A 20,915-nucleotide genomic window follows, 5' to 3' on the forward strand; every position below is an offset into this window, starting at 1 on the left:
TTATGTAAAATCCATTACAAATATAGTATACAAAAAAAAAGGCAAATACCTGAAACCCTTGTTCTTCTCATGTCATTTATAAATCACATTTCTAGAAATTGTTTTGTATAAATCAGAATACCTGTATTTTTAATGATGCAAATTATGTATCATATATTTAAATAGCTGATATACATCACCCTATTTTTTGTGTCAATCTTTCAATCTCTTCTCAGCTACTTATGCTTTGGGAAGATCCATGTAATTCTTCCTACTTTTCCAATAAAACTAGAAAAATTTTTATGTAGGAAAAGCTAACAACCAGGAATGACACAATATGTTTAAGAAGGAACTGGGATTTGTTTTGAAACAGAATTTGGATGAAAACACTTTAAACAGTAATAAAACTATAATTTTATGCATATTGACTTCTTAAAAGAGGGGGTTTTCAACATTACATAATTGTGGCTTTTCAATCTCAAAAAATTCCTCTAATAACGTAACCACTTAAGTTTGATTTTGCTGTTGGTTACTAATGTTTATAGCATGAATTATGAATTTGAGATTATCTTGCATAAGGAAATTTTTTATATTTGCAATACTAAAACTGGAGCCCAGCCATAACATTTGTATGACTGATAAAAATCTCTGCTACACTGAAGGAAACCTCCTGCTAATTGCCATGGAAATAACTTAGTTAAGAGTACAGAATTGAATACAAAGGTTACCAGAAATCTTTTAACTGAAATTAGGCAATAATCAACTTTATGTATGATGAATTCATTTAAATAATTAAAAAAAATAATGCATTTTGCTTTTCAGTAAGTGAGGGATGTGAGACAGTTGATTCTCCGATGTACCTGTGTTTCGAGTTCCTAGAAGCTACATTTTGAACTTAAATCTTCTGAATTACACAAGATTTGTATATTTGGTAAAAGAAAACATTGCCATTAAACTCAAGGTAAGAAATTATTATACATTGTTTTATGTATTTTTATATAAAAAGTTACAAGTAGCAAGCATATGACACAGAAATGGAACAGTAACAGCAATAATTGTGAATGCATGCTTTTTACAATGTATCTAATAAAGGGTTTTTTTTGCCAACTCAAATATTCAGTAAACATACATGCAGATTATTTTCTCAATGTCAAATTCAGTCATATTGCTAGATGCTTACCCAACAAACATTTCTATTGAGGAGATTATGAATGGCTAAATACCTGATTTCAATAAATTGTTCCTGAAATTGGGAATTTAACTTGCAACAAAAAGAAGAGAGAAAAAGAAAAAGAGAAGTGACTGATAAGCATAATAACCAAAGTCTTATTGCCTTCTAGGAATTTTACTCAACACTGTTTGATGAATTTTGTCATGATATGAGAATAGCTGGTCAGAGAGTCCATAAAACCTCTAGCTGGTGTTTCCGAGGACGACAGTTTCACATGTCATTGTAGCATGTTCAAAATCACCCAGGAGCGCACTATTCTCAAGCAGTCTATATAATGAAAACAATGTACATATAACAAAAGTTCAATGAAAATCTTCTCCTACATATCACGCAACATACAAGTAAACAACAGACATAAACCATATCAAAGAAAATTAAAAAAAAAAAAAAGGACAGATCTCAGGAGCTAATTTCTTCTTCAGGTTTGCAGCAAATCTCCAAATGTATTTAAAAACTAAGGAGCACTTGGTGGCCAGCAGCCCAATTAGAAAATAATATATTATTGTGAAATGGGAATATCTTGCTAAGGAAGTGGGATATGTCTGTACTTCTTGGGTTTGGACAAAGGCAATGAAATGAAATTAGAAACATGTCCACTCTCAGAAACTGAAATAATTCACTGTAGATTTTTCCATTCAGAATTTGAAAGACTGCATGAGGAGTTGTCTGAAAGCAAAACAAAGTTAAAATATGTTCTACCTGTGAGGAAAAATACATAAAAAATATTTACCTAATCTAGAAGCAGTAAAAGCATTAACAGATTCTTTCCCAGTAAAACTGCTGTATAAATATATACATATGAACATGTATACACACATATCTAAGTTTATATACATATATACACATATACATATATAAATTTGCAAACTAGCAGCTATCTACAACTCCATTATAAACATCTGAGATTATATTTATTAAGTGTTGATAACAATTTATACACAAATAAAATAGGAAAAGACTTAAAAAAGGAAGTTTAATTTGCAAACATTAACATTACTGCTACAAAATACCTAAATTTCTCAGTACTACCACATACCCTTCCCCTGACACCTCTACAGGTTGGATTAATAACAAGAACTGAAAATAGACAGTTCCATATCTTCCTGTCTTGGGTTAGATTACCAGGTTTTACATGCTATTTTGTATGCTGGGACTCAAAATTTTATTTTCATAAATAAAAAAATAAACAAACCACCAGAACCATGCAAAGCATCTGCATTTATAAAGTGTTTGGAATTAAGATTATGTTTAGCTAGGGGATGACTATAATGCTTTCAAGAATAAGGAATTAACAGATTTTGCTTTGTTTACAAATGTTAAAGTGGTCATCCGTCTTTCAGGTTTCTCACTATTCAAACATGGCTCTCTCCAAACAAGGTTGACATGTAATTTGAGAACTAACATGCATTTTAGTAATATAGCAAATACAATGGAAAGCAACAAATTGTTCAGTTGTTGTAAAGGTATGTTTACTTACCTCAGTATTGTCTCTTAGACCCTAGTTGTGTTGTACTCAGACTCATGTTTGCTTAGAGACCCAATGAGGCAGAACCTGGAATGTTATGGCTATTTCATTCAAAATAATAATGTTTGCATAGCAAAAAATATATACATATAGATATTTAACAGTACAACCTGATAATCTGATCAATATTAATGGAAAAATTTACATTGGCATGCAATTAGATTAAAATAATCATTTTTTAAAGAGACAGAAATGCATTAATATGCAAAGAAAATATGAAGGGCATGTAAACAGTAACAAGAACTGCATAAATAATGCTTTTATGAAAAATACAAAAAATATATATAAAGTTTCTGGGGGTGAGTTTTTTTTCAAATAAATTGCTCATAAATGCTTTTGCATCTGCTTTTCTTTTTCTTGTACTTGTAAACTTTTAATCATTCATATTTATAGTCTTTAAAAGTGCAATATACAGTAGAAATAGTTCTTTTGTTAAAAATATGCTTGACTTTTTAAAAATTTGTCAAATATTTGACAATTTTCTTATTGATTAGAAAGATTCATTTTAATTACATTCTTATGTGTAAATATATGAGTTTTCTTTATTCACTATGTTGTCTCATGTTCTAGTCTATCTATCTATCTATATTTTACTATGACAAACCAAGACACTGTGATTAATAATGGAACAGCTACAGTAAAGTTTGGAAATATTGAAATTCATTAAATGAAAAATAATTTTTCATGCGAAAAGGGGTTTCTTTACCCCAGAATTAAGTTTCTCATTACTGGCCATGCATCAAAATGAATATGTGTATGTTTTTATTTATTCATGTATGGATTTAGAGATATTAGACCTATAGTGGATGATACTCAAGGCCACCTCAGTCAAAAGGCAGCCACATGTATGTGGCTCTTATAAAAATGAGATTCACACAGAATCTTTGGTTTTTAAAAATTATACCTGTTTTCTGTTGACTTCTGTATGTATGCATGTGAGTATGTGCAAAATGGTGAAAGAAAAAGAAAGATATAAAGTAGAAATGTAGAACTGAGATGCAGGGTCCTTCAGGAAACAGGAACAGAGATGAGTGAGAGGCAGGGAGAGATAGCATAATGGTATGTGCTACCAGGAAACAGAAATTTAAACAATAAATAAAGAAGAAATATGCCTTTGCTGAATAAAGAGTGAATATATTTGGGCAATCAAGTCCTTACACAATAGTCTTCATCAAAAATTTATTGATACTGACCGCTGAACAGCTTTATCATGTCTGGACAGCCTGTGACTTGTGGTTGGTACCTCTTCAATTTCGTCTATCTCGCACGCATCTGCAGCATCTTGTGAGTAGCTATGCTTCATGACAAGGATATTTCTCCTGTTCATGGGCTGAATGAGTGGTTTTACAGGCTGGGGTTGTATTTCTGTCAAGACAGAAGCATCTCTTGTGCTGAGGTTACTACGGCTGCCCTTAATGCTAGACACTTGTGATCCACAGTGATGGTCATGAATGCATTTTGAAGAGGACCTCCGCAGTTTATGATAATTTTCAAAGTCATCTGCAACATCAGCAAGGTCAGCTGTAGGCCCTGTCCCTCTGAGGGTGCATAACTCATAATGAGGAGGCTCAAATACCTCTTGAAACACTGTTTGATCAAAGTCTGTTTTCCTTTGGACAAATTTTTTACGAGGCTGCTTGATCTGTACTATAACAGAGATAACAATGAGGATGATCACAATGCAAGAAGTCACTCCAATTATAGTCCCACTGGTATTTGTAAGTTGGTCCAACAGGTTAGCTTTTCTTTTTTCTGTGTGACAGAAGAAAAAAAAAAAGGCACAGCATTAACTGTAGTTTGAGACACTCGAGGACTTTCTGAGTCCCATGCTCTGCAAGGGAGGAGGGGCATAAGAAACCGTGAGGGAGTAGAGACAGGACACCTGACCCAAACTAGCCAAAGGGGTATTCCATAAGACAGCATGTCATGCCCAGTATATAAACTGGGGGCAGTTACCCGGAAGAGGTAGTTCGCTGCTCGGGTTGGGCTGGGTATTGGTCTTTGGGTGGTGAGTGGTTGTATTCTCTTCCCTTGCTATTTCCCTTATCACTATTATTATTGGTGGTAGCAGCAGTGGTTTGTGTTATACCTTAGTTACTGGGCTGTTCTTGTCTCAACCTGTGAGAATTACATTCTTTCGATTCTCTTTCTCATCCCTCTGGAAGCAGGGGGAGAAAGAAGGGGGGAGAGTAAGGAATGGCTGTGTTCTTCTGAGCTACAGGCTGGACTTAAACCACAACAGTTCTTTGTGGCGCCCAAAGTGGCACCACAGTATTTCTCTGTGATTTGCTTTCATATGACTGCAGACACATGAGATGGTGACTGAGCCTTGTAGAACTGCTGCATGTCAAAAAGCCTTCATGTAAGTCTCTCACAGGAACAGCAAGACTGAACAACAGTGATTAGGTTGCAACACCCAGTTTAGTGTAATTTTTCTTGACAATTTAGTGTATCAAAGGGCTTAACAAAAAGCCTTTAAAATTAAAGTTACTGGCACCAAAGCAATAGCATCCATCTCTTCATAATCTCCTAGATAACAAAAATTAACTTTTCAGTACTCCCTATTGTCTGCTTTTGTAGTCACCTGGGGTTTCTCTGACTGACACAGGCTCTGGGGAAGTAGCAGAATTAGAAAAAGCAACACAGCAACAAGCAACTTTTTTGTTGGAATCAGTCAGAAAATAAGAGAGGGTAAGCTCACAAGGCCCAATAGAACAGTTCTTGACAAATTAAAGGTGAAAATAATCCTGTAAACTAAAGAGTGGGGAAGTTTTTCTGTTTTCCCCTGTGCTGAATAAATAAAGAACAGATAATTATTTCTCATTCATATGTTTAGTTTCTTTAAAGAATATTATGCCATGTCACAGTTTTACTGTGTTCTTTTGAAGTATGTTTTCATTTGTGTTTTACCCTGTCGCACTGCTTGTCAGGATTTTACAGGCTTCAGCAGACTTATGGCCTGACTGCTAATCCACCTCATTCTGAATTTTTTTTCTTGATTGGTTCCTAAATTTGGCATATCCCATGTTTCCAGGAACAAATCTGCAGCAGACGGAGGGCAGGGTGGGAGGGAAGTGAACTATCTCCCTAGCTTTCAATGTCAGATTGTTAAGCTCTTTTCCCTGAAGACAACACAGACGCTGATTTTTTTTTGGTTGGTTGTTGTTTTTTTTTTTTTTTCCCAGAAACACAGAGCAATATTTAGAAACTGTTCTCAGCACCAGGTTAGGAACATCAGCTCCCACCTATGAAAAGAGATATTATGCTTGATTTCCTGTATTTATTCCTTGCTCTTCAATTTCTCTTGATTACAGGTGGATTTGGTTGCTTTCTTAAAGTGTTAATTACACTTCACCTTGGCTTTTTAGCCCACCTGGGCTATTATGGGCATGGAATGTTAACTAGAAGACACCTGCTATCCGTATGTTACTCCACTACAAAGGGAACTATGACAAACAAACAAAAATATGACTTCTAATTACATTTTAGAGTGTATGGGAAGCAGAGACCAGGTGATCAGAAAGCTTTCCAGAAGGACATAACCAGCCAGGAGGACATAACCAACACAAAACACCAAGCAAAACAAATGCAGACACTAAAAGGAAAACCCATCCGTAATTTTACCTCTCTTCATTTTCTCAGTTGCTTGACGTATGCTCTCCCTAAATTGTTCTTCCTGAGCTTTGACCCATCTGGCATATGCTTAACAAGAAGCTAAGGATAATATGTTGTATCCCATGCAGGCAAAATGACTTGACATTTCCAGTTCTGCACATTACCTTTGCAGTGGTTTTCATCCCAAGGATACACACAATTCTGGAGTCCGTTGCAGACCAATGTATTATTAATACACATATTACTGTGGCAAAAGAATGTGTTGGCTTCACAAGGGGCTAAAAACAAGAAAGAAAAAGCTGATGTTAAGCAGTAAATCATTCAGCTCTCTGTGACAAACACATCTAGGAGTGATCATGAAATCTGTGATAGAAAAAAGCTATACAACACAGGTTTCTTGAGCTTATTCAACAGTTGACATGCAGCACTGAGAGCACACATGTCATAAACTAGTTATTGTTCTGTGGCAAAAGATTTTCAGTTCTGAAACAGATGGACTTTCCTATAGTCTGACTCTCATGGCTGTAGTAGGTTGGCCCCCTGTACATTGTTATGGAGTCACTGATGTGTTACCAACAGTTTTAGCCACAGATCCAAAACAAGATTAACTCTATCCCAGACATAATTAGTGTATGAATAATAATCTGTATTGAAGTTTGTTGCTAAAACTCCAGTTTTATATGAAAACTTGTGACTCAAGACACATACTTAGTCCTCTTACCAACTGTGACTGGACATTTATACACAGAGAAAATAAATCTATTTTTAAAGCATTTTGGTCATAAAAAGGCTGCAGTTTAAAAAGTACCCTTTCGAGCATAAATATGAAGATTGGCAAAAAGCAACAGTCCTCTGCATCCCTAAAGCCTAGGAGAATCTAGGTCTAGGAGAATTATGCAGATTAAAACTGCAAGACGATGGTTTTACTGATGTCCATTTACTATTACTGTGAAGAAGCAGCTTGGAAGCTATCAGGAGGAACTGTAAACATCAGAAGGAACTGTGCTACTTACTCAAGTTTTGGGAGATCATTATGTATTAGTATTGTAAAGATGTACTCTAAAATTATGAAACAGAGTAAAGTTAAATTACTCCTTGTATTTATTTTTTAAAAAACAAACCAGAAGGTGTTCCTCCATTTAGAAAAAGAACTACAAATTTTGTAATCTGGAAAAATAAACTGTTTATGTATTTTTTTTAAAAGTCAAACAAACCACAAGCAATATTATAATTATTTTTAAAGGAAAGTTAAAAAATAGCGTAAGTAATCAGAAAGGAGATACTCATATTGTTGATACTTAGAATTTGATGCTTCATGGCAGTTTTTCTCCTCTGCAAGTTTAAAAGCAGTTCCTATGACAACATATATGCATACTGCAGAGGCTGGCTCAGAGCAGATGACTGCTTCAGTGGTTTGCCAACTAAGGGCTGTACAGAGGATTTATATTGTCAAACTTAATGACTCTATATATCATGTCAAGAAATCCACTTTTCAATAAGTGCTTAAGTTCAGATATCCATAACTGACTATAACGTCTTCTTTAGAGCAGTTATGGTCTGTTAAACAAATAGTAAATGACATCAAAAGTTGTACACGCTCCCAAACAATCAACTATCTGCTCAGATACAACCATATACATATACTGTATCTTTTAGCCAATGCAGAAAAATGATAACCCAGACTGGTTCTGTCCCTTGTTCAATTTTACCACCCCTAGGCTGAAGTGACCCTGGTTGGGTGTTAAGGAAGGATTTTACTCTAAACTGAACAGAAAGAACAGAAGAGCATGTATTTGTGGATTCCCCAGCACGGGACACTTTTATGATTCAGCTGGACAGTGTGCTGGGACATCTAGTCTTGGTCATGCTTTGCCTAGAAAGGTTGCACCAGATGATCACTGAGGTCCATTCCAACCTGGTATTCTATGATTCTATGATACAGGTGTATTAGCAAGGAGTGTGCTTTGGGGAAGTGATGACAATTCTGTTCTTCTCATTTGGGGACAGTGAAGGCTGAGCGTGGAAGATACTTCATCACATCATGATGTGATACATCATATAAGGAACCCAGCAGAGGCATTATTATCCTTTTGCACTGTAGCTTCAGTCCCTGCTTCCAGGTAAGGCAAGGATTTTTGGGAACTAGTCCTTTCTAACACACAAACAGGATCATACTGCCTGCTCTAAGCAAAAAAGTGAAATGGAGAGAATTTATGAAGGGGACACCAAAGAAGACCTATGTAGCCATTCATTCAAGTTGCACGTTAGTAAGTAGGAAGTATACAAGAAAGGAAGACCTACATGGCAACTTGAGAAAGCACAAAGAGTGACAAGGGAATGAAAAAAAGAGACAGGATTAGGAAAGTTTATGTTAATAAAGCCACAAAGAAGAAGAAAAAAACCCAAATAAACACCAAAAAACATGCGGAGTGGCAAGAAAGGCCTTAGAAGTGAAGTGCTGAAGACAGAATATTGTATCTGAGCAGGCAGAACCCATGCTCTTGCTGCTTTAAAATCTGATTTAATCCTGAATGTAAAAACAACAATGAAAAAATTAATAGTGAAAAAACAACTCCCAGAAGAATAGACAGCAATTTAAGGGAAAGAAAGACAGTTGTACAAGGGTGAAATACAGGAATTTAGAAGCATGGTGGTGGTAAGTAGGAAAGGAGAACTAGAGGAAAGTAGTAAAGGAATTGAAGAGAAAGAAAGAGAAAACTGCACAGCAGACATAGATGACACTTAAGATATTCTGTACAGAAAGGAATGATGAGATTGTATATAGAATGAAAAATATTAGGAAATGTTTCAGATATTAGAGAGAAAAATAAGAGCAGATTTAAGAAGGGATAATTATGCAAACTGATGACAGGGAGATCAGGAAATGAAAGACAAGAGAAAAGAAGAAAAAAGAAAGAAAAATTCAGTTCCTCTAAACTGTGTTGTTGAACTCTGGAGGAAAGAGATGGTATGTGAATAAATGTCAAAACTAGATTAATAGTGAAGCAGAGCAATTTCAGATTAAATGCAACATACTTAGCATGAGAAAATCCCAAATCTAAGATTCCTGAACCTAATGACAATCAACTCCCTTTTTTTGGTCATAATTACAAAATTAGTATAGTCAGCCGTCTTGAACTTGGAGTGATTAAGCTGGACAAAAAAAAACCAATATATTCTCCACACTCTAATGAAGGCTTTCTGTTGGAATGAATGAAAGCATCAAGGGAAGCTGAAAACATGTCAGTCCCATTGTACGCTGGTGCAATTCAGGAGCTTGACCTTGAAGAGACAGAACAGAGGGGTCTTGGGATGCTGCACCACGGACATTCTAGTAATAGCAAAAAGATACATGAACTGGTAGTAAACAGGATTCTCTTACATCAAGATCAATCTGGTCCTGATGCTTTCCTGAAGCTGTTACAGAACACAGGATGAGAATGGAATCAAGCAGACAAAGCATGTGGCAGCAACACTTGATGGCTTAACCTAAGTCTTGAACATCATGACAATGCCTCAGTGTGTAAACAAATCTGAAGAAAGGTTGTGGATGCTTTCACAAAAAGAAGCTACTGCTATCCTTAGCTTCAACTAAAAAAAAACAATACAAACCTCTCCACCCAGCAAAACCCCTACTCTGTCAATCAGTGGTCTTCCCCACAACTATATAATGCCCTTTATATGAGACAGCAGCATGAATTCACAGAGCTATGCCTTGAATTGAGCAAGGATCCAAGTGAGAGTTTTTGGTTCAGGATTAGTAGGCATCCCAGTGTTGGCCCACAGCCAGTGATACTGTAGTTGGTGTCTGTCTGCAATCAGGGACGAGAAGGAGATGAAACGTTCTTCAGAGATCTAGAAGAAGCCTTATATTTGCAGGTCCTGGTCTTAATGGAGAATTTTAACCCCTTGATATATGTGGAAGACAACACAGCAGGGCACAATAAATCCAGGAGTTTTCCAGAGTTCACTGATGGTAACTTCCTGACACAGGTAATAGAATCATAAAACAGTTAGGGTTGGAAAGGATCTTAAGATCATCCAGTTCCAACCCCCCTGCCATGGGCAGGGAACCATGCTACCCAAGGCTCTGTCCAACCTGGCCCTGAACACTGCCACGGATGGCGCATTCACAACTTTCCTGGGCAACCGATTCCAGTGCCTCACCACCCTTAAAGAACTCCTTCCTTATATCCAACCTAAACTTCCCCTGTTTAAGTGTTAAACCATTACCCCTTGTCCTATCACTACAGCCCCTAATGAATAGTCAGGCTGATAAGGGGAGTTCTGGTAGGCATCATACTTTTATAAAAAGGAAGAAACAGCCAGGGATGTGAATGTCAGCTGCAGCCCTGCTGCAGTGATCATGAGATGGTAGAGTGTAAGCTGCTTCAAAGAGGGAATAAGGCAAAAAGCAGGATCATGACTCTGATCCTTGGGAAGGAAAAAAATCACTGTTGAGGGGTCTGCTTGGAAGAATGCCATGGGAGGTGGCTCTGGAAAGATAGGGGTTCCTGGAGAGTTTGTTGACTCTGCAAGATCACTTCCTCCAAGCTCAATAGTTATCTACCTGGAGAAGCAGAAAATCAAGTGAAGGTGGCAGCCTGCAAATGAACAGTAAACTCCTGACTAAACTCAAACATAAAAAGGACACATAAAAGAGATAGCAGCAGGGCTGTAGAGGGCAGAATAAAGGACTTCTACGAGTATGTCAGCTGCTAAAGCAAGATGAGGTAAATGTGAGTGTGATGATAAATAGGGCAGGGGACCTGGTGACAAATGACGTGGAAAAGACTGAGGTACTGTATGCCTTCTTGAGATGAAGGAGAAAGCCTGGAGCAAGGAAGAGGACCAGGTTAGTGAATATTTAAAGAAACTGGACAGACATGAGCCCATGGGCTCTAACGCAATACCCCTAGTAGTTGCCTAATGTAATTGTGAAATCACTCTTGACTGTCTCTGAAAGATCATGGTGATTGGAGGAGATTTCTGAGGACCGGAAGAAAGGAAATGCCCCCCCATCTCTGAGAAAATCAAGGAGAATGCTGAGAGCATTCAATCAGTCAGCCTCAACTTGATCCCTGGGAAGGTGACAAAGCAAATAATGCTGAAAACCATTTCCAAACACATGAAGGACAAGAATTTTGTCTGGATGATCTTATGAAAAGGAAATGATGTTTGACATAACTGCTACAATTGGCTTGGTGAATGAGGGGAGAGCAATGAACGTTGTGTTTCTCTACCTAAAAGCTTTCAACCCACAAGTTCCAGGCAGTGCAAAACTGGGAGGACTGGTTGATAGACAGTGGTTGGGTGGCTGTATAGATGGGGAAAGAAGGCCACCAGTATCCTGGGCTGCATTAGAAAGAGCATGGGCAGCAGGCTGAGAAACATGAGCCTTCCCCTCTTCTCTGCACTGGCAAGGCTACATCTGCAGTGAGTGTGTACATAGTTATGGTCTCTTGGGCACAAGAGAGGTATGGATATACTGGCATACGTCCAACTAAAGCCACAAAGACCATCAAAGGCTTGGTTCATCTGGCATACCAGCTGAGGCTAAGAGAGCTGTGCCTTTTCAGCCTGGGGAAGGCTCAGGCAGATCTGATCAACATGTACAAACACCTGATGGGAAGGAACAAAGGAGACAGAGCCAGGCTCTTCTCAGCAGTGTCCAGTGACATGACAAGAAGCAGTCAGCACTGAATGAAATACAGGAAATTCCCCTTAAATGCAACAAACATTTGGAGGCTGGTCAAAGACTGTGCTGGAGCTCGTTTCCCAGAGAGGTTGTGGAGACTCCATCACTGAAGATACTCAAAACTCAACTGGATACAGCCAGCCCTAAGCAACTTGCTGTAGCTGACTGTTTTAAGCAGGAGGATTGGACTAATCCATATCCTGTAGCCCATTCCAACCTCAACCCTTTTGAAAAGATGGCTTCATAATTAGATTAAAAAGTAACAGCTGGGAACACGCAGTTATGTTATTTCTCCTGTGTCCTAAAGCTGCCTTGAGTCAAGCTCTGCCAAGATACTGGCCTAGAAATAAGCGAGATAGCATATTCAGCACAATGAACAATTCATAATAACACCAGTGTGCAAATTAGAACTATACATATAATTCAACCTGTTGTATTTTAATAACTTTGAGCTTTTTCATATTTTTTTTAATGTTTCTGTGTGAAAACACTATAGTTTAAACTAGTTATTAAATCCAGTTTGGATTTGAACCAACAATTATTTTTATGTAAAATCATATTTTATATAAATAGTATAAAGGAAAAAACCTTCAAGCACTTTCATTCTACATTATTTTTAATGTTAATATTTTCTTTTTAAGAATTTGTGTGACGTGTAGGGATATCTTATATTGCAACATATAAAAAGATTTTATAGTTATTGAAATAATTATAATGTAACCTCATCTGCTTTGCAACAATTATTTATACTGAACACAAGATGGTGCACTTAACCTAGAAGATATACAAGCAAAGTGTTTTGTGGGTTAACAGGAATAGACATCCCAGAATCTTCTTCAGGTTTAGGAAACCTATACTTTAAAAATCCTACAATAATTACAACCCTATTTCTGTTACCTGGCATGTAAATATTTTTTTTTCCAATACAAGTTAGGAGATTGTTATAATGATCATCTTTCAAGAAGGTTACCATCACAGTGTTCAAAAAAAGCCTGATTTCAGCATTTGAAGGTAACTGCTTTCAAAATTCATAAAAATTGAGGCAATGGCGTTGTCTGTATTTTCTTGCTTTTGGAAGGTTTTGGGAATGCATATGGAGCCAATAATCTACACTTTTTCATTTATTAATGTAAAATGATCATAAATTCTTTTAATCCTGAGTAGCCCTAAGGCAGAAAAACATAAAGAGCATTAGCAGTCCTTCCATATGTCACTTTTAAAAAGTAACATGAAATAAAAGCAGTCATATTTTATATATTAAAAAAAAAGGCTGCTTTCACTGAAACAACAAAATAAATATTCACAAGTAACACATGCACAGTTATACAATAAAATGCCAATTTATATAAAGAACTATAGCAATTATATATTCTGAGTGTTATACTATTGTGATGTTATGACATTAATAACAAAACACATTATCTCTGTGTGCTGAGCATCATTTTTGGGGGCAAATTTTATACTTTTATAAATGCAAACATGGCCAGGTCAAAACATTTTTACAAGATGACGCTAAAAGCTAACTTGTTATGGACCTGATGTGAAGTCTGTCAGTTTCGCTTGCATGCAGAGCTTTTCTCAGTGTATTTACAGTCTTTCTCAGCACTGTGCAGAGTTAAGTGCAACTCCTTTCCTTTCCTGAGCAAGCTAGCTTCTGTGTCTACGTCATACTTCATTGAACAGTGTGGATTTACCCTTTGAGTCTGTTTCAAGACAAGGATTTCCGTCAGGACTCCTAATCTTAAATGAATGCACTACCTTACTTGCTATTTTTAGGCTTCTGTCTTTCCCTGCCCCCCTTCCCTGCTTGTCATAACATTTTTGAAAGGTCTTGCTTTCTCCTGAGAGTGAATGGGAAGTTTCTGAAATCTGAACAATGGTTAGAGAAATATTTTACACTGAACTCAGAGATTTCACACCTACTCTTCACGTAGTCAGGACTGCTCACTGCATTATGCTTTGCACATGAATCCTTTAGGTAAAGATAATTTGGATTTTTGCACTCTTCATTGCTGAAATATAGAGCTTTCTTTCTTTAATGAAAGAAAAATTCTTCAGACGTTTCTTGAATCATCCTTGAAACAAGTTTTCTTTCGCCTCTCCAAAGAGCTGCCCATCACTCAGGCTGAGAGACTGTTTCACTTAGTTTGTGAAAATTATTAAATTATTAAAATGGTTTTAATACTGTACACCACAAGTATATTACCTAAAGTAAAATTACTTCTATTTTCATTTGCCACTAGTGAAAAAAAAAAACAAACAACCAAACCCCAACATATTAAAATACAGCCATTAAAATACAGACACTCGAAATGTGCTTAATATTGAATTTTTTTTCACTGTCATCATCAAGCAGCTCTGTTCAAGATAAATGTAACTTTCATGGAGAGTTAATGCCAGATACACATTGATAATCTAGTCTTTAAAAAACACTTATATGTGATTTCATGACTGTTGTTTTTTTTTTTTTTTTTGAGATACAAAGCAAGCAAAGAATGGCAGCTCAGAAGCATATGCTCAGAGCTCCAGTCTTTGTTCAGTTTATACAAACAGCTATTTTGTTCAGGGTCAGAGAGCTATTGAGTTGCTTGGCCAGTGAAGAGATAGATATTCACTAGAGTGAGCTGCAAACAGCACAAAGAAGAAAATCACAGGTGAGTGTGCACAACTAAGGTGGCAATTCCACTAGTTCCTTTTTTATATATTAGTGCTGGGAGCAAAACCACCAAAACTGCAATCTATTTACGTTCCTAAAGGGAGTGCAAAGGGAAACCGTCTCTTCACTTGTGTTGCACTTATCACTTTGCTGTTCCCTATTTCAGTAGTTTCTTCTGCATTACCACAATAAACACAGTCATTAATACTGCATATCTGCAGTGCCTTTTCCCCATTAGAGAATTGACCATGCTGGGATGATCATCTTCAGGGATTATGGCTGTAAACAAGGACTTGAGCACTGTTTCTCAGTAAAACTGTGCACTGCTCTTCTAAACATGGCCCTAGGTTTCTATCCAAATATCGGTTTTGTTAATAAAAAGAAAACTGAAACGATAGAACTTGTGCTCAGTTAGGAAAGCCACATGTGACAGGGCTTTACAAACAGGCTTAGAGCTCAAAGGGGAAACAAAATAGAAGAAGGAATGACATTCTCCTCATCTGGGATTTGTGATACAGGGCTATGGACAGAGGAGGAAGCAGTGCAACCAAATAGCAGTGAGAAGCAAGAGAACGAACATCTTGCCTGCTGTGCATACAGAGGGATTTTCTCTTATTCCATATGCCCTGGTTCTATAAATCTGCTTTTAGGTTAAAGTGTAGGTGTGTCTGCTCAGCAGCAGCTCCTTGAAGAATCTGTAGGTGTAGAATGTCTGTCATTAATCAGGCTGGCAATTACTCTCATAGTCATGGAAAATGAAACGAACAGTTAGTTGGTGGATGAAAAAACAAAGCCACATTTTTCAAGTCTTCTTACCAGATGAAGAGACACCTTTTGATGACACCAGATTTCTTGTTTTCCTTTTTCTGATTCTTAAATTAATTTCTTGAAAATTTAAAATCTATTGTAGATGTAACTACCATACACAAAAAAATATTAGATATGTATGCTTTAGAAGATATGTTAACAACTATAAAGGTAAAGACACCAGCAGACAAACCCCAAAATGATAGTTGGAATATCTCATAATGCTGATTGCAAATTATCAGATCATCACTTTAAATTATCAGCTATTAAGAATTATTAAGCTTTTATTAAGGTTATTAAGCATTACTTAGAGATCTACTACTATTTTGATCATGTGAGAAACATTACTGATTTTCTGACATAGAAAATTTAACTTCCTGCATTATATGCTTTTCCTTCAGACATATTAATTGCATTGCTGTTCTGCAGAACATCACTGCTAGAGATTTGGAAACTTGTAAGACCACGTTTTAGATGCCCCTCTCCCCAGTCCCACATATTTATTTCAAATTTAACTGGAATACACAAATCAAACTCTAAGAAAATAATCATATAAGAAAACTCTTTTCTACACAGCTGTCAAGTCCCCAAGAAAATGGCTCTTTAGCAAGAATTGATACTCAACAGACTCACACAGAAAGCAAGCATTCCTCAGGCTAAGTAGCCTGTCTCCACAAAAAAACCCCACTGCCAGTGCACAGTGCCTTGCGTAAGGGAGCTCAGTCTCCACACTAAGGAGAGGGACTTGGGGAGCTACAGATCGTAACACCTCATGGTCAGTCCCACAGCAACAGGAAATACAGGAATTTACTTTGTCACTCTTTCCCATGCACACAACCACAACATAAATGTCATCTTCCTTTCTTTTTTTTTTTTTTTCTTTCTCATCTGTAGGTGAACAAAATAGCTTTTTTCCTCTTTCTTTGGCCCTGAGTAGAGACACAGGTGTCTGTTCCCTGATGCGCATCTCCCTGAATGAGGTCTGACATTCCTTCTCTTCCATGCAGATGATCTAATTATTCCCACACACTGCTGAAAGGCATCGCAGTTTACATGCTACAAGATGTGTTTTGCAGCGCATATAGCAGCATCTGCTCTAGCTGACTCCTGACAGCCAGCACCAGCCTGCAGCACAGGGCAGCACCTACAGACAACTGACATGGCACAGAAAGTACAGTCTGCATCACCTTTAAAGCGTTAAAGTCAGCTTCCAGCATTAAAACCACAGATGCAGTTTCTTCTACTATTTATGAGCAGGCTACATACATGTATCTCAGAGCACATTTTAACCCTTAATAAATTTTTCAGCTTTTAGTGTGCAATGACTGATCAGAATAAATTTACAGAAAAAAACATCGTGTTAATATTTTCAACTTCCCAGTAAGAATACCATGAAGTTAGTTTATTCTAACTGCAGTCTGTTTACAAGAATGAAGTGGCTCATAAGATGTAGGATGTCACGTAAACATATTGGGAATATTATAAGAGAAAAAAAAAAATCTTTCATTTAAAATATGAAAGCCTTGAAAACACACACATATTCAAACCTTCATTTCAAGTTAGTCATCACAGTGTTTCACTCCCCGGTTCTTTAAATGCTGTGAACCTCCAGTGTCTATGCAGTTGTTTCTAAGGTAACAGATCAGGATGCCTTGTGAAAAAATGAATCAGATCTTGAATATTCAAGACAACTCCAGTTGCAGAAATGAGAAAAGGGCAGTATCATCTCAGCTGAGGGTTCTCAGTATCTTTTAGGCCCTGGACTGATTTACAGACAAGAAAAATGCAATCCACCCTAAAGCTGCAGTGTGAAAGTACAGTGGCGTATGCAGTTTCAGGCATGTAGACTGTCAGAAATTTCTAATCAGAGCCATAATTAAGGAATTACAGAGGCTGTTCTCAGCAGTCTCATTGCCTTATTGCAGGGTATACACACACAGAATACAGATGAAGAATGTGCTTGGTAGGGTTGCACTTCATTCCAATCACTGACAGCCACACAGAAACCTTCGTGTCAGACACGTGATGCATAAGCCAAAAAATGCATTAAAAATGAACATGAATCAGCATGTGAAAATCAATGAGTATACTTCTTCCTCAAGGGACCAGATATGCATTATGTTCATCAAAGAAAACAAATCAGATTTTTTTCACAGGTAGTAACCTGTGCCAATCCTTTTCAGTGAATGGGATTATTCGGTTTTCTTGAGGGGTTTTTGTGATTTGTTTGTTTGTTTGTTTTAAACTGGCTAGAACTAACTTTTGTTTCTTTCAAAGGCTGTTTTGCTTGTTATCTGAGTCCAGAAATCATAAACATATGAATGCAAGCAAGGCACATAGAGAATATTAACCAAACCATCACGTAAGACTTTCAAAAAGTGATATTACTACAAAAAATGATTAAATTCCCTGCTTAATGATATCATACACATACATTTATTGTTATATATGCATTTTGGAACATGCACATATACACGCACCATTTGTGATAAAGTAATCATAAAGTATTTTTCAAATGCCTGTCATAATAAGATGTAAAAATTAAATTCATAGAAAAAGTTCAGGCTTGGTAAAAACTTTTAGAACCGTATTATTTTCCATGTTGTGTAAGGGAAAACTGAGACATAGCAGCCAGTAGCTTGCTGATCAGATAAAACTTGTGGTCATACAGGTAGACAGGTCATGACTACTTGCACATGTGTCTCTGAAACCAGTGCTCTATCTGCTGTGTTACAAATTACTACATACTACAAATTCTTGGAATAAAACCTGTTCTGAATATTTGCATAGCTTGTTTGGAAACATTCCTCAGTGACTAGTCTGCATGAAGAAAACTTCAACAGTTTTGGGGACTTGTATCTTTTATCAAACCGAGAGGTGGATGCATTGATTAGGATCTTACGTTCTTGGAAGGATGTGAAGAGCATCTGGAATCGGCTGCTTCGACTGCCTTCATCTGCCCACATGCGGATTACACCAAGACCTGTTCGCAGCATTACATCATTAGCAACAGTGCTGCAAAACTTTGCTTTCAAATCCTCCACAGAGCTGCTTCCATCATAGACAGCTACAAAATTCCTTTTGCATTCGTTGGAATTCTGCATTTCATAGTCCAAGAATCGCAAATAGATCTATGAAACAAACAAACAACAAAAGTAACAGGTACACACACTTCACAACCACTAAAAAAATTAAAATACCTTTGTTTTACCTTGTGGGAGAACGACCACACAAAGCTACCATCACAGTAACTTTTCTGGAGCTGGTGAATCATAGTCACCTCCTTGCAAGAGCATTAACATGGAAACTGAGTGGTGTTTATAGTTCTTGCTATTTTGTCTTGCTTCAAAGTAGAATCTAGAGGGACATCTCAATATTTTTGTTCTTCTTTGCAGTGAGGTCCTAGTTTCCATATATATACGTGACTCTGAGAAGTATGCACAATGGTCCTTCAAGCTGAAGGCCAGACAAGCTAGAAATTTCTTCTTTTGCTGGCTGGCACAGTATTGCTCTATTACATGCCTGACATGGAATATAATAAGGCAAATAATTGCTGCTCCCTCCCCAAAGTCAATATGTGTCATCCTTATGATATGTCTCAGCTACACTGATTCAGGAAGTGAGAATGTGGGAGCCAGGCAGAACTCGATCATTAATATTTTCATGTTTCTTCCAGCAATCTGGCCAATATCTCAGCTTTTCTAAACAAAGCCTTATGGTATATATTTTCATAATTTAACAGGGTTGAAATCAGGCATATTTTGTGGAAACTGATAGAAACCTAGAAAGCTTTTGGGGTTTGGGGGGTTGGTTTTTTTTTGGAAATGTCTCCTGCATGCAAGCTAAGCTCTCTCATAAAAGTAATAGATGTATTGGCCTTTGCAAAGAACTCTTTAAATCTACCCTAAAAAGCAGCAGAGTTGAGGAGAAAATGCTATTATTTGATATTCAACTCAATACAGACTTTAATAGGGAAAACCACTCATCTTAAAAGCAATAATACAAGCAATATAGAACATTCTAGTAACAGAGAGGACAGGTAATATTTTCAAAAGGCACATGATACATAATCAAACTGCCAAGCCTACCCAGGAAATTTCAGAAGAATGATACAGAAAGGTGAAAGGCCAAGTAGGGCACAAATAGCATAAAAAGCCAGTAAGCATATACAGAATCCAGCTATACACATCTTCACTTGCAAAAACAACCAAGAAACTCCACTGTATTAGACATCAGATACACTTCTTTCCAAACAATCCCATTAACTTCAGGCAGTTGTTTTGCAGGCACAGAACAATTGCTTAAAGAGCTTCTCTGGATTTGCATAAAGTACATAGACATAGTATATCCTTGTAGCAGCAGAGCTCACCACTTCACCTCAATAATATATTAAGTCTGTTACGGTTTGAGAACTATGTATTATTAAGCAGTCTGACACTGTTTAGTAATAGCCCAGATATTTAAACGATCCTTTTCAGGTAGTGTATTATGCTACATTTTCATTCCTTGTTATGCTTTGCAATTGGTCTCTCTCAAAATAATATTTGTAAAACAATTTTTGCTTGCATACAAAATTTTGTATACTATGTTTCGTTTTGCTTGTCTCACCTTTTTCTAGTATGTTATTCCTTACAGTAATCCTTACTATGTTCCAGCATTCCCATCCTCCAGAAGAACTCTGAAGAATCTATTTCAATTAAATTGCAGTTAAGTAAATTCTACTTTCACCGTGTATCCTGGTTCTTAAATACTATACACTAAGGAAGATGCCAGTATTAATCTCTACAAAATGGAACAGTTAACAGCAAAGTGCAATTCAGATAGCAATATCTTATATCAGTGAATACTTTTCATAGCATTTTTAATTTCATTTACTGGTTGATCCACCCCTGTAAGTGGAATGAAAAATTACTAGAGTTTGGTCACCCAGCATTGCTGAAATTTTCTCACACTAGCCACTACTTTTTATGTGTGTTGTATTGAAATGTCCTGCCATTTCCTCTCCTACTGGGGAACATGAAGTTTACATTCCTGTTAAAACAGGCCACCTACTTCCTTAGAAGAGTCATACTTACAAATTTGTTTTGAATTGTGAAGATTTGATCCGTGCAGAAAATAAATTTATGAAGTTCCTCTGCACTGGTTACATCCTTTTAAAAGTCTTTCTTTCATTCTTTAGCCTCTTCCTCCTTTCCCCAGCTGCTTAGGCACCTGACCCTCCATAACTCCTCATGCTCCAAATCCTTGCTGCTCTTGGTGTTCTCCAGCTATTTAGAGCATTTCTGTCTTACTGATACCTGTTTACTTTAGCCCCTCAGCAAAACCTTATCTTCAGTGTGTTTCCTCCTCTTTTCTGTTTATATAGCATTAGCCACTTCCATGGCCACCTGGCATATGGCTGACC

At 36.9% G+C, this 20,915-nt stretch overlaps 1 protein-coding gene across 3 annotated transcripts in view; it reads right to left on the minus strand.

Moving 5' to 3' along the window:
* Positions 1-941: 941 nt before the first annotated feature.
* NETO1 (neuropilin and tolloid like 1) overlaps positions 942-20,915 on the minus strand; it is a 65,966-nt gene continuing 45,992 nt past the window's right edge. Inside the window, exons 7-11 of one of the 3 annotated variants that reach the window (XM_061364661.1) lie at positions 18,414-18,642; positions 6,515-6,628; positions 3,929-4,487; positions 2,688-2,762; positions 942-1,477 (exon numbers count right to left, since the gene is read on the minus strand). In XM_061364661.1, coding sequence (XP_061220645.1) covers positions 2,702-2,762; positions 3,929-4,487; positions 6,515-6,628; positions 18,414-18,642 — 963 coding nt within the window. In that variant the 3' untranslated portion in view covers positions 942-1,477; positions 2,688-2,701. Of the gene's footprint in view, positions 1,478-2,687; positions 2,763-3,928; positions 4,488-6,514; positions 6,629-18,413; positions 18,643-20,119; positions 20,262-20,915 lie in introns of those variants that run through there. The other 2 variants (XM_061364662.1, XR_009727101.1) reach the window with 2 other exon arrangements.

Source organism: Neopsephotus bourkii, unplaced genomic scaffold (genome assembly GCF_033783945.1).
Source record: "Neopsephotus bourkii isolate Nb327-2 ecotype Australia unplaced genomic scaffold, CSIRO-AGI_Nbou_v1 NB_1248, whole genome shotgun sequence".
Lineage (NCBI taxonomy): Eukaryota > Metazoa > Chordata > Aves > Psittaciformes > Psittacidae > Neopsephotus > Neopsephotus bourkii.